Source organism: Herpailurus yagouaroundi, unplaced genomic scaffold (assembly GCF_014898765.1).
Source record: "Herpailurus yagouaroundi ecotype Mexico unplaced genomic scaffold, PumYag 29, whole genome shotgun sequence".
NCBI classification, from domain to species: domain Eukaryota; kingdom Metazoa; phylum Chordata; class Mammalia; order Carnivora; family Felidae; genus Herpailurus; species Herpailurus yagouaroundi.
In genome coordinates, this window is record NW_024412377.1 from 66,366,072 (window position 1) to 66,382,919 (window position 16,848).

The following is a 16,848-nucleotide window of genomic DNA, read 5'->3' on the forward strand; positions in this document are numbered from 1 at the left end:
AGATCCAGATAAGGTTTTCTTTATTTTTTGATATGTCTCTTAATTTGTCTTAATCTACAACATTACTACTCCCACCCTATTTTTAAGTGTCATTTATTTGTTGAGACAACAGTGATTGGTCCTGCTCAGTTTTCCACATTGTAAATTTGGTTGATTGCATCTTTGAGGTGTCCTTTTAACTTCTTCCTCTATCTCTTCCATATTTCCTGGAAACTTGTAGTTAGATCTAGAGGCTGAATTAATTTCAGGTCAGTTTTCTTCTGGGAGGAATGCTTTGTACGTAATGTGTAGTTCCTATTGTGTCACATTAGCAAGCAAACATTGTCAAGATTTTCTCAGTAGTGATTGATTGTTCAGTGGGTTCACGTTGTCATCCTAATCAGTCTCTTAGAAAGTTCTTTACTGTGATATTGTGATTTATACTAAGAAATGTGTATTTTGGTCTTTAGTTTATGGCACAGAGCTCCCAAGACCTTGGTGTCTCCTAAGGGGTGAGAGTGATAAAGATGTCCTCTGTGTGTATTTTATTATGTTAATGAAAGACACACCTAAGGATGGGGGCTTGATTACCAGAAGAACCCATCCTGATTAGAGGGCTAGAACTTTCATTCCTAGCCCCCTAATCTCTAGCGAGGAAAAAGGGCCGGAGGTTGAATCACTGGCCAGTGGTTTAATCCGCCATGCCTGTGCAATGAAATCTCCATCAAAACCTAAAAGGGTGGGTTTCAGAGAGCTTCTGAATGATTGGTGAACATGTGGAGATTAAGAAGAAAGTGGTGCCTCTTGGAGAGGGCATGAAAGCTCCATACCCTTTCCTCATATCTTGCCCTATTCGTCTCTTCCATTTAGCTGTTCATGAGTTACAACCTTTTGTAATAAACCGGTGATCCAGTAAATAAATAAAAATCTTTCTCTGTGAGCCATTTTAGCAAACTAATCAAACCTGAGGAAGACAGGGTCATGAGAACCTCTGATATATAGCCAGTCAGAAGTATAGGTGACAACCTGGACTTGAGAGTGGCATCTGAAGTTGAGGATGGGGCAGTCATGTAGAACTGAGTCCTTAATCTGTGGGATATGATGTTATTGCCAGGTATATAGTCTCAGAATTAAGTTGAATTGTAAGATACCTAGCTGGTGTTGGAGAAGTGCTTGGTGGTATGGGAACTACCCTTCCCGCTCCCCCCGACCCACGCACACACATACTCACACGCATACACACACCCCATATTGGAACTTAGTACAGAATTGTGTACTTACAAACTTTCATCTAATGCTTTAGCATTGGATGAACTCTTAAATTGGTGTTAATTTATTACTTTATTTCGGTTTCCCAGGAATCCATACCTGTTTTGTTTGTAAGCAGAGTGGGGAAGATGTTAAAAGGTGCCTTTTGCCCTTGTGTGGAAAGTTTTATCATGAAGAGTGTGTCCAGAAGTATCCACCCACTGTTATGCAGAACAAGGGCTTCCGGTGCTCCCTCCACATCTGTATAACCTGCCATGCTGCTAATCCAGCCAGTGTTTCTGCATCTAAAGGTATGAGTTTCTCACATGGACCATTCTAATTCTAGAACCTCGCTTTCATTGGCAGTGTGTATTTCCAGGTGCTAACTGGCATCTCTTCGTGGCCTCTCTAGCTTTTGTCAAGAGTGTCAGCATTTTATGTGAGAGAGAGGAGAATAATGGACTAGTCTAGCAGTTCCCACATTGTATTCTGTGGAGCCCTAATGTTATGTGGTGGTTTGAAATATTTCGATTTCTTAGTTTGAGAAAATATTGTGCTACATGCCTTTCTCCCCCTACTCCATTAGACCAAAGTGTATTATTCGTTTCCTATGGACCCTTTATATCTATGGTTGTCAGATGTGATATCATTCAGACATGAATTTAGGGTAGAATTGAGGTTTTTGTTTTGTGTTGGTTTATTTTTTTTTAAATGGAAACTTCTATCCTAAAACCTCTTTCCTGCATTATAGTTAGATTGAGAGCTAAAGTTTCCAAAACTGCCTATAGTTCCAGGTAAATTCAAGTTTTTAGGTCTGTTCTCATTGGGAAAACAATCATTTATTTCTGTTCAATAGTAATAGGGTCTCTTACTAATTTTCCCAAGCCAAATATTGTGTCTCTACTATTAAATGCTTGTGTGCCCACAGAGCCCTCATTTCTCCCATAGGGGATTGAGGAGGAAAAACGTAGCAGTGTTTTGCCTTTGCTTTTAATTAGACTGGCAGTACCTTTTGTAATATGATTCCTTGGACTTATAGATCTCCTCACTCTTAAGTACAGTAATTTAACTTGCTTGATCAAAATTACAGTTTAACCATCAGTTTACCTTCCCATTTTTAGTTGCTATTGTAGATTACATTTAGATGATTTGGTAATGGTTTCTATTTGGTGTGATACATGTTAGAGGACATATTTTATCTGGAAGGGGTTCATTCACCTTAAAGTTCCGGCTTTAAGAATCACATAGTACCAAGCAATATTATTTATTAGTCTTTCTCTCTCCCAGCTGGCCTTCTTTCTGATTGTGCACATCCCTTCTATTTAGTTTGAGGCTGATTCCAGGTTTCCTAGGCGTCTAGGCAATGGATTATATAGGGTTTTTCTTGGTGAGGCAGGCTCACTTAATAGTCGTGAGATCTGACTCTTTGTGGCAACTTATCACATAGCTCCCATCTGAGCTTTTCATAGTGAATTATGTGTTTTATCATCCCTTGTCCTAGTAGTGTTTCCTTCTGTTAGTGACATTTTCTCAGTGCTGACAAAGATTTCAGTAACTCGTGTTGTTTTATACTTAATCTCTTTGTTTTTTGTCTGCTACTCTGGTTTTCCTGCTTGTAATTTTAGGTCGTCTGATGCGCTGTGTCCGCTGCCCTGTGGCATACCATGCCAATGACTTTTGCCTGGCTGCTGGGTCCAAGATCCTTGCATCTAATAGTATCATCTGCCCTAATCACTTTACACCTCGGCGGGGCTGCCGAAATCATGAGCATGTTAACGTTAGCTGGTGTTTTGTATGCTCAGAAGGTAAGACATGACTGCTTAATGTATGAATAGTCTAAAAAGAGGTTAATACAATATTTTAAGTGCAACAAAAATCATTTTCTTCACATTGTTAGTAGAGAAAATATTGGGATGTAATGTCTTGAACTTAGGATAACATAGCAGAACTTTTAAACTTGTTTTTTTTTCCCCTGATAAGGGAGAGGTTTTATTTTGTTATTTTGAATAATGACCTTATTTTCATTAAAATGATAAATGAAACAAAGAGAAAGATAAGGCAAAGGAAATAGAATCACCCTGGGAAAATGGGGGAATGTGATCAAACAGTACAAACTTCCAGTTAGAAGATTGGTAAGTTTGTGGACTTAATGTATACCACGGTAACTATAGTGACTAATACTGTATTGCATATTTGCAAGTTGCTAAAGAGAGTAGGTCTTAAAAGTTCACACTACCACCAAAAAGAAAAAATTATAATTATGTGAGATGTTTGATGTGTTCCCTAACCTTAGTTGGGCAATCATTTCACAGTATATACATCTAGTCATTATGTTGTACACTTTATACACAGTGTTATATGTTAAATAAACTGGAGGTAAGGAATAATAATTAATAAATAAATAATCCCAAATCGTCCCAAGTTCCACCATCAGAAAAAATCATTACTTAATTTTAAGTGATACTACATAAGACATTTGTGCACATAAGCAGATAGCAGGGGTATATATCTAGATAGAAATCGTTCTAGAAGATGGTATTATATTGTACAATTGTGTTTCTTTTTTGTTAAATCGTTTATTCATGAATATAAAAGGAAAGTGAAGGAATTTATGAACATCTATTAAGTATTTCTTAACTGTTAGAGGTATTCCTAAAAGTTCTTCTAAAGTGGAAGAAAAATAAATTTTATATCTTTATATTTTTTTTTCTTCAACTTAAAACCTACTTCTTTGATAGAGTTAGTGTTAAGCTTCTACATTTTTTTCAATTCCTCACAGCCTGATTTTTGCTAGTTATTGTAAGTGGATGGTTTAGTAATCATCACTACTCTATTTACTATGGTGCTTATAATTCTGATTTCCTTATTTTAATTTTTCTCTTGGTTGACTGAACTTCTAGGAAGCACCCAGAGGTGCTTATTTCTCTGCTTGAGGCTATCCATCATTTGCTTCTATACTAGAAGCATGTGTTGGGTTACTATAAAACAGGATATGTGTTCTTTTTCTAAGACTGTTGTGAACATTGCTTCACTGTTTTTTCTGTTGTTGATGGTGACACCAGTTCTCATGTAGTTTCTTCATTACTTTTCAAATTGACTAAATTTTATTGATTAGTAATTTAGGGGGAACAATTTCTCTCACTTTTCTGTTTCTTTAATACTTATTGGCTATGCAATTTCATGAAAACTTGGCTGGTTATGAACATTCTGAGGGACTCATTTAAAAAGTCAGTATGTCTAATTGAATGAACATCCCTCTTGAGAAATTTGGATATATACTAAATAGTGCTAAAGTCATAGAAGAAGGTTTTTCAACTGCTTTATATGATTGAAGTGGTCAATTTGGACTTTTTGTGCTCTTAGAAGATTCATGTTAACATGACAATTTAAGGAAAAGATACACTTAGAGGACATGGTTTGTATCCTCAAACCATTCTATGCTGCTAATATAGAATAAACAAAAAGCACGTTAAGTGCAGTTACAGATAAAGAGGGAAGCCTTTGGGGTAGAGATGTTTTAATTCACAAAGAGGACATTCTTTTTGTTCTTCTAATACCTGCTCCTTATAAACACTGTCTTGTGAACACTGCTGCCTATTTATTATACCACTCTTCTTTTGTTTAGAAGAAAGTTAAAGACAAGAGTTTGGTATTTAATAACTTTTAAATTTTTTTTTTTCAACGTTTATTTATTTTTGGGACAGAGAGAGACAGGGCATGAACGGGGGAGGGGCAGAGAGAGAGGCAGACACAGAATTGGAAACAGGCTCCAGGCTCTGAGCCATCAGCCCAGAGCCCGACGCGGGGCTCGAACTCACGGACCGCGAGATCGTGACCTGGCTGAAGTCGGACGCTTAACCGACTGCGCCACCCAGGCGCCCCTAATAGCTTTTAAATATAACATTCTGGGGGCACCCAGGTGGCTGAGTCAGTTAAGCATTCGACTCTTGATGTCGGCTCACACCACGATCTCACAGTTCGTGGGATGGAGCCCCACATCGGGCTCTACACTGAAAGCGTGGAGCTTGCTTGGGATTCTCTCCCTCCCTCCCCCTCTCTCTCTCTCTCTCTCTCCCTCCCCCCCTTCTCCCTCTCTCTCCCTCCCCCTCCCTCCTCCCTCTCTCTTCCTCTCTCCCTCCCTCCCCCCCCGCCCCTCTCCCACTTGCTAAGTCTCTCTCAAAATAAATAAACTTTAAATACAGCATTCTGTAATTCTACTCTTAGAATAAAAACAGGTGTCTGGGAGGCTGAAGTGTAGGCTCCAAAAGTTTTCCACATTTCTTGGAGATGGGACGATGAAACAGTTTCAACATTAGACCATTTCTAACTCCAGAGTGGGATGAAATGAATAAAAGCGAGAGTGCCCCTGTGATAGCATTCCTAACATGGAGCATCCTAACTGAAAAGCTACTGAATCCATTAATGGATATACATAATGGTAACTGAGTTTCCGAGAAAACTTAGTAGCTGCAACAGTAGCAGCTTTCAAAGTGTAGGCCCTTTCAGAGGCTTCCATGAAATCATAACTCTTCATAATAATAATAGTAAGATACTACTTGCCATTTATAATTTGTTGACATTTACACTGATGGTTCAAAACTAGTGGTGGGTAAAACTGCTGCACCTAATATAAATCAAGGCAGTGGCTCTAAACCATATAAGTAGAAGCAGTCCCTTGTATTCTGTGTCACCACACACTCCTGTTTTTTTAAAAAAAGTTTCACACAAGACTATTCTTATATAATAATCATTAATTTTATTGAATATCAATCCTCAGGTGAACATTGTTTTTAATATTCTGTATTATAAAATGGAAGTGCATATAAAGTGGTTCTTTTGTATACTGATGGTTATCTTAAGTTAAAGCACTCATGCAATTGAGTTGCAGTCTGAACTAGCTGCCTTGTTCATGGAATGCCAGTTTTAGTTGTAAGAATTCCTGTGACAAACCATGGCTCTTCACACTTGGATATTCGTCAGACATTTTCTTGAAAATGGATAGAAGTGAGCCTGTTTTCAAGGAAAACACACAGAAGTCGTTGCCAGTGATAAAACTTGAGCTCTTGGGGCGCCTGGGTGGCGCAGTCGGTTAAGCGCCCGACTTCAGCCAGGTCACGATCTCGCGGTCCGTGAGTTCGAGCCCCGCGTCGGGCTCTGGGCTGATGGCTCAGAGCCTGGAGCCTGTTTCCAATTCTGTGTCTCCCTCTCTCTCTGCCCCTTCCCCGTTCATGCTCTGTCTCTCTCTGTCCCAAAAATAAATAAACGTTGAAAAAAAAATTTAAAAAAAACTTGAGCTCTTAAGTGAAAATTAGAATTTGGAAAACTGGTAACTATCACCCTGAAGCTTAACAGCTTTTTAGTATTATTGTGAAACCCTCATGATATGAATAACTGATATTATAATAGTATATAATGAAATAGATCAACATTTGGAAGATCTACCTAATTCAGCAAACTAGTATTTTCCATATGACCAATGTGCAATGTGCACATTAAAAAGTTAAAAACCATGCATATATAAAAGATCCATTCAAAGTGCAAGACAGATCAATGGATTTTAATGTAGTAGTACTAAAAGTTTATTGAAATTATTTCAGATTTGACATTGCAACTAAAGTCTACCCTGTGGAGTTTTAGTGTATAGATAGTAGCAAAGAAGGAATTTGTATAGGTCTTGAACAAGTTACTAAAATAGTCCTTTTTTATAAGTATTTATCTGAGAAAGAACAGATTTTCTTCATGTGCCTCAACCAAACAGCGTATTGCAATGAATTCAGTTTAAAATATTTGTAAAAATGTGAAACACTGAGCCCCATTAACATATATTTTGGAAAATAGTTATTTTTTTTACAAAATTTATATTAATAGAATTTGATATTTTTAAATGAATTAGTAAATATTTAAAAATTTTCTTAATTTTGATTTCTGTTTAGTAAATATACATATTTTTAGCTTACATAAACAAAATTTATTTTGGGATCTCCAAGAATATAAAGTTGTCGTGAGGCCAGAAAGCCTGAGACCTGCTAGACACGAACATATATTTTGCTAAGGCTTTACCCTCACTAACTCTTCAGGACAAGACTTGGAGTTATATGTTTGAGTCTAGCATGTTTGAAGCATGCTCATTTGTGGCCTTAAGGTATTTATTATATTCCCTAAATATGATTCCTCTTTACCTAAAATTCTTTACAGTCTGTAACCATGAGGATTTCAGCTTCAGACATATAAATTGAATCACTTTAAGTGAAAATCTTTAGGAAGTGAAAATTCCTTGTCATTGCAATATATGTAATTATCCTGGTGTCTGAAAACCTCAATGGAGAAGGGAGAACATACATTTAACTGAATTTTAGGGCAACAAATCACTTTAGTACCTGTGACTTTTTTGTCAACTGTGAAAATCATAGGTATTTCATTTGTTGTAGATATCTTAAAGTATTTTGCAGTCATTGCTACTGCTAGATCTTATTTTTGCATTACAAAGAAACATATAATTTCTTGTTCTAACATTTTGATAATTATATCTTAATGTAACATTGTCTTTCCAATCTATATGTTAGGTTTATGCATTTATAAATGTTACTCTGAAAAGAGCCCATAGGTGTCAGAGTACCAAACATAAAAATGATTAAAGAGTAATTTCAAAAGAGGGAAGGAACTGACCATATGGAGACTGTGTATGTGTCAGACACTACTGGGCCATTTTTTCACTTATCTAGTCTTCAAATAGATATGATTGTGGAAAACATCACTGAGGAAATGATACCTTAGCAAGAAAAGTGAATTCCCTATGGTCATATGATCTTGGTGCTCAAAATTGACATCACTTAAAATTTGTGCTCTTCATACTCTGGTCATTGTGTGTCCCTGGTATCCTTTTTATTTGGTGTGTCTCTGGTGTGTGAAGAGAAAGAAATAAATATGTGTGCATGTATATATTTTTAGAAGTTGATTTTTTTTTAACTTTTTTTTAAATGTTTATTTTTGAGAAAGAGAGACAGAGCATGAGCAAGGGAGGGGTAGAGAGAGAGGGAGACACATAATCCGAAGCAGGCTCCAGGCCGTCAGCACAGAGCCCAACATGGGTCTCAAAGTCATGAACCATGAGATCATGACCTGAGCCAAAGTCGGCTGCTCAACCGACTGAGCCACCCAGGCACCCTAGAGGTTGATTTCTGACCTCATTGCCCTAACCTCATTTTGCCAGTAAAATCTCATATTTATTTGTTGTGACTCTAACAAACCCCCAAGGTTGTGGTTCACAGGAATATTGGAGAGGGAATAAATGCTCTTGTAGAAAATCCTTTCTGGATAAATTACTAAGTCCTTAGCTGAGAGATAAATAATTGGTTAGGAGCAAAAGCTATTTGATCTGGATCATGATATGTGGCCTTATGATTCTGAGTGCCAGATTTTTTGATTCCCACAGGAGGCAGCCTTCTGTGCTGTGATTCTTGCCCTGCTGCTTTTCATCGTGAATGCCTGAACATTGATATCCCTGAAGGAAACTGGTATTGCAATGATTGTAAGGCAGGCAAAAAGCCCCATTACAGGGAAATTGTCTGGGTAAAAGTTGGACGATACAGGTGAGTGAGCATGAAGGAGAGTGACACTCTTTTCTTTTACCATCCTCTGTTTCTTGGGATCTTAAATTACAGTGTTTAGCATTTTTTTTCTTTAATTTTTAAAAAAAATTTTTCTGATTAAGCAAGGTGCACCCCCTCCCCATTAATTTTTTCATTATAAAAGAAAAAAACTCATTTTCTGTTTTGTGATTATAGGAATAATACATATTCTCTGGAAAATTCATGAATGAAAACAAACCCATAACAAGGAAGATACATTGCTAATATTTTAGCATATTTACTTGAAGACACACCAATGCATGTTCCCTCAAAATAATTAGCCTTATGGTTTATACCCAGTTTTGTGTCTTTTCTTTTTTTTAATTATTTTTGTTGATCATGGAATATACAGAAGAATATCATAACATGCATGATTTAAGAGAATCAGAAATTTACCTTTCTGATACATACATACATACATAAGTACATACCTATGTATGTTCCTCCCATTTAAAGAAATAGCATATTGCTGGTACTTGAGGCTCCCTCCATGACCCTTTCTGAATATACTGTTGCCCCACTCCTAGCAGTAACGACTATACAACATTTTGTGTTTTTTATTCCTTTGCGTTACTATATGTTTACACATGTATAATGTTTTGTTTTGCATGTTTTAGACCTTTATGTAAAGGAATTGATGCTATATTTTCCTGCTACTTGCTTTTTTCATTCACTATTATGCTTCTGAGATTTATAGTGGTTAGTGTAGTGCTCTAGTTCATACTTTGCCATTCTCCATTTCTTTTTCATATAGACTTCCGATATAGTGTAGTTAATTTATCCATTTTCCTGTTTGGAGCGGTTTGTCAGTGTTCCTTAGTGTACATGCACAGGAGTTTTTCTTGGATAGGGGTTTCCACCTTAAATAACTAATGCCGAATTGTCTTCCTAAAGTGGACATGTAAAGTATTAATTTACTTTTATTTTATTTTATTTCATTTTATTTTATTTTATTATTTTATTATTTTATTTTAGGGGGCATTTCTTGGTGCCATTTTTCTATATGCCTAACAGTTTTTTAAAAGCCAAATTGTATTTCATTGTATCATGTGCCATAGTTACCTTATCATTCATTCCCTTATTGTTGAACATTTAGATTGCTGTCCAGGTTTTCATTCTTAAAGATAATTCTTCAGTGAACATTATAGTCAAAAGCTTTGTTCATATCTATGTGATAATTATTATTTTGTTAAATTATTGTTTCCTTTTATAGATTCTTTAAACTAGAATAACTGAATCTAACTTTATATGTGAACATATCTATGAAGGTGGGCGTTTTCAGCACATACTACTTGTTTGTTCTCTAGTTAGATTTTAAAAATGGCTAGGTTGGACTTTAATGTGGATAGACCTTGTTATTCCTTATTCCTGTCCTAAAAAGTAGCTTGTTTCCCTAATTATTCTGCAGCCTTCTAAAGGTTTCCTTGCTTGTTTTCACCTTTCCCAGGTGGTGGCCAGCTGAGATATGCCATCCTCGAGCTGTACCTTCCAATATTGATAAGATGAGACATGATGTTGGCGAGTTCCCTGTGTTATTCTTTGGGTCTAATGACTATCTGTGGACACACCAGGCTCGAGTCTTTCCCTATATGGAGGGTGATGTGAGCAGCAAGGATAAGATGGGCAAAGGAGTGGATGGGACATATAAAAAAGGTAACTTTATCCTTTTTGTTTCTCAGGCCAGCACAGATCTCTGTTACCCAGGTGTTTGTTCTGTTTGTGTTAGAATTCACATATATTCCATTAGCTGCTGTGTTCTGATCTCTGGGGCATTATGTAGCTACAGCTATAGGATTTTACAGGGAACTTGATCCACATAGCTCATTATTTTTAGCCTAACCTTTAGGTAACTAGAATTTCCTTGAGGGAGTTTTTTTTTTGGTTTATTTATTTACTTTTGAGAAAGAAAGAGAGATAGAGAAAGCCTGAGTGAGGGAGGGGCGGGGAAAATTCCAAGTAGGCTCTGTGCTGTTAGCCCACAATGTGGGCCTTGATCCCACGAACCTTGAGATCTTGACCTGAGCTGAAATCAAAAGTGAGACCCTTTAACCAACTGAGCCACCCAGGTGCCCCTTGAGGGAAGTGTTTTATCAGTTCTGTTTTCTCAGCATCTTATCAAGTACTGGAACTTTGGAACTATTTTATAGCATAAACAGTATAGTTTGCTAGACAAGAGTCAGAATCTCTAGTAGAGTTGTTTGTTCCACAAGGTTTGGATTTGTTGGGAAGAAATAAAATTCACCAGAAGTTAATAAAGGAAAATACTGAAAATGAAAGCATTAATGTTCTGAATCAAAAGAGATTTTTTTTAAGCTGGCTTGGTAGTGAAGGAATGGGGACATTTGGGGCTAGGAGGGGTTGAATCAACTGTGAGCCTCAGTTTTCTCTTACTGTATAATGAGTAAAGGTTGCTTTGAGAATTCAGTGAGATAATAAAAACATCAACCACAGAGCACATAGTTGAGTTGGTATGCCATCAACAATAATTACTTTCTTCCTTTAGCTGTCCTTTGAAAGACAGTATAAGTATCTCTTATTTCTTAATTTATTTGGACATTGACATATGTAAGATTTTATCTGCATGGTGAGGTGGAGATTCTAAACAAGTGAAACTTTCGGGGCACCTGGGTGGCTCAGTCGGTGGAGCCTCCGACTTTGGCTCAGGTCATGATCTCGCAGTTCATGAGTTCAAGCCTCACATTGGGCTCACTGCTATCAGCTCGTAGCCCACTTTTAACCCTTGGTCCCCCTCTCTCTGCCCCTCCCCAACTTGTGCTGTCTCAAAAATAAACATTTAAGGGTTATCTGGGTGGCTCAGTCTGTTAAGCTTCTGACTGTTGGTTGCAGCTTAGGTCATGATCTCACAGTTGGTGAATTTGAGCTCCAAGTTGGGCTCTGTGCTGACAGAGTTTTCTCTTTCCCTCTCTCTGTGCCTCTCCCCCCTTGGGCTTGCGCTCTCTCTCTCTCCCTCTCCCTCCATCTCTCTCTCTCTCTCTCTCTCTCTCTCTCTCTCTCTGTCTCTCCCTCTCTCCCTCTCTCCCTCTCTCCCTCTCTCCCCCAAAATAAATAAATAAACTTTAAGTTAAAAAAAATAAACATTAAAAAATAGTGAAACTTTTTGATTAGATGAAGATTCTTTATAAGATTGTAAGCAGGTAAAACTTTCTTGATGAGGAATGAGAATGATGTCCATAGGGAACAAGTTTCACAAAGGTTCCATTTGCCTCATGTCATTTCATTGGGTCCTCACTTACCTGTTGACCATGTCGTTTCTGTGCAAATATGGGCTGTTAGTATTAATACTATAGGAGCTTGGCTCTTGAGTCTTGTAATCTTGGATGGTCGGGGACCAGTTTAGCAACATCTTTGTCTGCATAGAGCTGGCCACCACAGAGGCTGGGGGAGAAGGTCGAGTTGTAGGGAGTACCACAAGTCTGAGCCCACTAAAGCTCTGGGATTCTGCTCTTTCTATGCCTCTACCCTGGGCTGGCTGGGTACCTCTGCCTTCAAAGAATACACGTTTTTATGGGCAAATTCGAGATCTAAGCAGTCAAAATGCCATTCTTTGAGTGTTGTGGCAAAAATGTGCATGGTGTGCTATGGGAACAGACCAAAAGGAAGCATAACTGTGCTGGGGATCAAAGTTAGAAGTCCTGGATGGTTTTTTTCCAAGTGACTTTGAAGAGTGAACCATAATAATAGTTCTCATTTATTGTTTGCCAGACACTGTTCAGGTTTTTTCTGCTTTAAGTCCTTGTAATACCCCCTGTAAGTTAGATGTTATTATCCTTATTTTATAGATGAGGAAACTAAGGATCATAAAAGTAAAAATTACTTACCCAAGGTTCCAGTGCCAATAAGTGATAGAGGAAGGTTTCAAACTCTAGCAATTGGACTCCAGAATCCAAACTCTTAAGCCCTACTCTGCCTGCAAAGAAGTTAACAAATGGGGGACACCTGGGTGGCTCAGTTGGTTAAGTATCCCAACTTCTGCTTTGGTCATGATCTCACGGTTTGTGAGTTTGAGTCCTGCATCAAATTTTCAGTGCGGAGCCTGCTCAGGATTCTGTCTCCCTCTCTCTCTGCCCCTCCCCCCAGGCACGCTCTTTCTTCCCCTCCCTCCCTACCCCCTCCCCACCTCTAAAAATAAACTTTAGGGGCACCTGGGTGGCTCAGTCAGTTAAGCATCTGACTCTTGATTTCAGCTCAGGTCATGATCTCAAGGTTCATGAGTTTGAGCCCCACGTCGGGTTCAGTGCTGATAGCACAGAACCTGCTTGGGATTCTCTGTCTCCATCTCTCTCTGCCCTTCCCCAGAACACTTGCTCTGTCTCAAAAATAAACAACCATTTAAACTTAAAAAAAAAAAAAATTAACAATGAAAATGTTAACAAGACAGCATATGTGAAAGTATACATTAAATCTTTAACAAACTGAGTTAGTGACCTCTATGCAGTACAGTTGAAGATGGGGTTGGGGAACACAGGGCTGTTTGCCAGAAAAGGTAGGTAAGTTACATGGTCAGAGCAGACTTTTTAGAAACTTTTGTCTAAGTTAAACTTGAGGGCCATAAACGTGAGAGGCTATAGCCAGAATGTCAGTGAGATGGCTGTTTCAGTACTTCTGAACAGAGATGATAAGACTGTCACAGTGAAGTGACTCTGGGGTGGAGAGGATGATGAGTATTTGGATAGACATTAAGTAGACAGACTAGGCAGGACATGGTGAATAATAGCATGAAGAAAGGAGTGATTATAACAATAAGAGGATTCAGGGCAACACGAATTCTGTTAGATGGTGACAGGGAAATGGAGAAAAAGGGGTGGATCAAAGGGGATATTTTCTTTAAATAGCTAACAATATGGGGAAAGCTGCAGAGAGGAAGGAGGGGAAAGAATTGGAATTCTTTTCAGAATTTTTAACCTGGTTCAGGAATAATGAATTCTAAAAAAGGAGAATGAATTAAAAATTAGTTTTACATGGAAAAAGAAAGAATCTTAAGATTTTGTTGGACTTCTAAGATATTACACTCTTTCAAGCATATGAAAGTATAGTACTTGAATACAAATCAGCTATGAAGATCTGTTATTGTATCTTTATAGGTAATAGTTGATATTTACAGAATGAGCCTTAGGAGAGGAATAGGACAGGTACTCTAGAAAATTGGGTAAGAAGGAGAGGAAAACTTTAATTTTGAATTTCTTCCAAAGGAATGTAGCATGTTATTTGGCACTAAAGAGACGGAGTGTTTCTGGAGGCAAGAGGTTCAGAACTGAGGCAAGAATTTGGCTTAATGAAGGGCAGTGACTTTGCTGAACAGATGCAGTCTCGTTGTTAGGAGATGTTATTTGTGGGCTTTTTCAAATCATTTGGCTGGATTTGTTTTTGTTTTAAATTTTCCTCTGAAGGTGGTAGCCTGCATTGTGCCATTTAATGGTGGATTATGTTTTGTATTAATGCTAAATCTGAATACCCTGGGAACCATAAATTAACTTGAAAATAGCAGTCATATATACTTCTTAATTTTCCATATAATGCTGGTTGAGTTTTGTGTAAAAGACGTGGATTTTCTCCAACTTTAAAGGGGAAAAAAAGGCAAAATGAACAAGTCCACCTAAGATTAAGTGACTTGTGCTGTGTGTTTTCTTAGCTCTTCAAGAAGCTGCAGCAAGGTTTGAGGAGTTAAAGGCACAAAAAGAGCTAAGACAGCTGCAGGAAGACCGAAAGAATGACAAGAAGCCACCACCTTACAAGCATATAAAGGTGAGAGAAGACCTCAGGAGACTCTGTCTCTAGGAGAGACCCTATATAGATCTCTCTCTCTTCCTGCTGTGTTCATGAAGAGGATTGGAAGCACAAACACAGTTGCTTTTAGGTAGAGGTATGAACTTGAAAGAAGATAAAAAGTTCCAGAGCAGCATTCCTAGCACCTTGTCTACACTTTTATGTAAAATCAGTTGTGTTTTATAATTTTTTCTGTTGCTTTGGAAAGTCTTTTTATAGAAGTAGATTGGATTAGATTATGTGCACAGTCAATATCTTGCAGTTTGAAGGGGGTTCAAGAACCATGATAAAAAGTGATAAATAGTCCCGAGATAGTGTGAATAATACACAGGGTAAGTCTTCTTGGTAATGGCTGATACTAAAGATATTTTAGGTGACCACTATGACTGGGTTTCCCAAGGTCAGTAAAGTTCTGTTAGGTGTACCTAACCCTTAATGAACCTAGTAGAGTAAGAGTCCTCACTGTTTATCATCAGGGTCCTTCGGATCCTTTGTATTTTTTTATGTTTTAAGTCATTTTTATGAATAATTAAGAGAAGTTAAAAATACAGGAATAATATAGAACAAATTTACTAGACATTTCAACAAGTATTTACTAAAACTTCTTTATTCTTTTTTTTTCTAAGTTTTATTTATTTAAATAGGTAATCTCTACACCTAACATGGGGCTTGAACTCATGACCCTGAGATCAAGAGTCACACACTTAACTGAGCCAGCCCGGCACTCCTATAACCTCTTTTCAAAAAACCTTTTTAAGAAGTTAGTTGTGTTCAAACGTTAGAAGACACGAAAGAATGCTATTATTAACTTTGTTAACAAAATGAGACTGTCCAGTTTCTTGTACAGTATTTATGCTGATGTCATTCCTGAACACCATATTTCTTTTTTGTCTATAGAAATTTATTATTAGTATTCCCATTGATATTTGAGCTTCTAAAGTCTTCTAGTCTGAGGTTTCACTTAAAGATCAATTTCACCATCTTTAGAGGCTAATGTAGTCAAGTATATCCCAAATATTCCATGGGACATACCTAAACTAGAAACCTATTTTTTTTTTTTTTCAATCTGAAATTCAAATTTAATCAGGTGTCTGGGATTTTTATTTGCTCAATAAAGCAACCCTACTAAAAGCCGACTACAAAGATGTTATCTCGACTCTTTAATACATTCTGGAAAGATGATTTAGCACTTTGGGCAATGCCATACAGAAACTAAAATGTGAGTGTTGAACTCTTGCATGTATGAACTTTGGTGATTTCATTATTTTTCTGTTTTCTTGTCAGTTAAATCTTTATTGGCAGAGTTGGGAATCACTGATGAGTAACTATGAGTAATGATAAAATAGTAAAATGTTATGAAATATAGGAAATTAAGAACACTAAAATTCCATAATATAGCTTAGATTTTTAAAAGGGTTTTAATGGATGTACATGGTAGTTGCAAGATAGAATGAGGGTGGTTCCCCCCCCCCCCCTTTTAAAAAAAGGTAAATTTGGCTTTTGATCTTTGGAAGACCTCTAAGAAAGAATAAGATTAATAAAATATAAATCCTTACAAATAAAACTGATGAGAAGAGACTCAGTCTAAAATTGAGTCTAAATGGACACTGGTGGTGATATACTGAGAGTTAAGTGGAGTTATTGTGCATGGAGATATAATGCATAGAGATCTAAGTGTAGTTAGGCCTCAAAAAGGGGAAAGTAGTCTGGTTTCCCACAGTCATAGATGTCAGATAATAGCAAGGGAGGCATTTCTGAGTAGCACGTCAACCATATTGAGCTGTTGAGAGAGAAACTTCTTGTGAGTGATCTAAATGACAGAATTTAGAAGCCAACTTCTTTCCTTCATATACCGTCCCCACCTTTTTATAAACAAATATATTTCTAGGAAAAAGTTTTAGATCAAGGGTTGGCAAACTGTCGTCCATGGACCAAATGGCAAACCATTGGCAAACCAACCAACAGTCCATGGACCAAATCTGGCCTACTCTGGTTGGGAAAAATATAAAAATGAAAAGCAGGACATGAAAATTATATGAAATTCAAGTATCAGTATCCATAAATGAAGTTTTATTGACACTCATCCATGCTTCTTTAGAAATTGTCTTATGCTACTTTTGTGCTCCAATGACAGAATTAAGCTACATGCACCAGAAATCTATACCATACCCTTCAGAGACTAAAATTTACCATCTAGCCATTTACAGGA

At 37.3% G+C, this 16,848-nt stretch overlaps 1 protein-coding gene across 10 annotated transcripts in view; it reads left to right on the forward strand.

Moving 5' to 3' along the window:
• Positions 1-16,848, forward strand: part of NSD1 (nuclear receptor binding SET domain protein 1) — a 150,190-nt gene that overhangs the window by 114,861 nt on the left and 18,481 nt on the right. For all 10 annotated transcript variants that reach the window (XM_040446163.1, XM_040446197.1, XM_040446182.1 and 7 more), the window contains 5 exons: positions 1,338-1,538; positions 2,853-3,032; positions 8,660-8,816; positions 10,303-10,508; positions 14,506-14,618. In XM_040446163.1, coding sequence (XP_040302097.1) covers positions 1,338-1,538; positions 2,853-3,032; positions 8,660-8,816; positions 10,303-10,508; positions 14,506-14,618 — 857 coding nt within the window. The remainder of the gene's footprint in view (positions 1-1,337; positions 1,539-2,852; positions 3,033-8,659; positions 8,817-10,302; positions 10,509-14,505; positions 14,619-16,848) is intronic.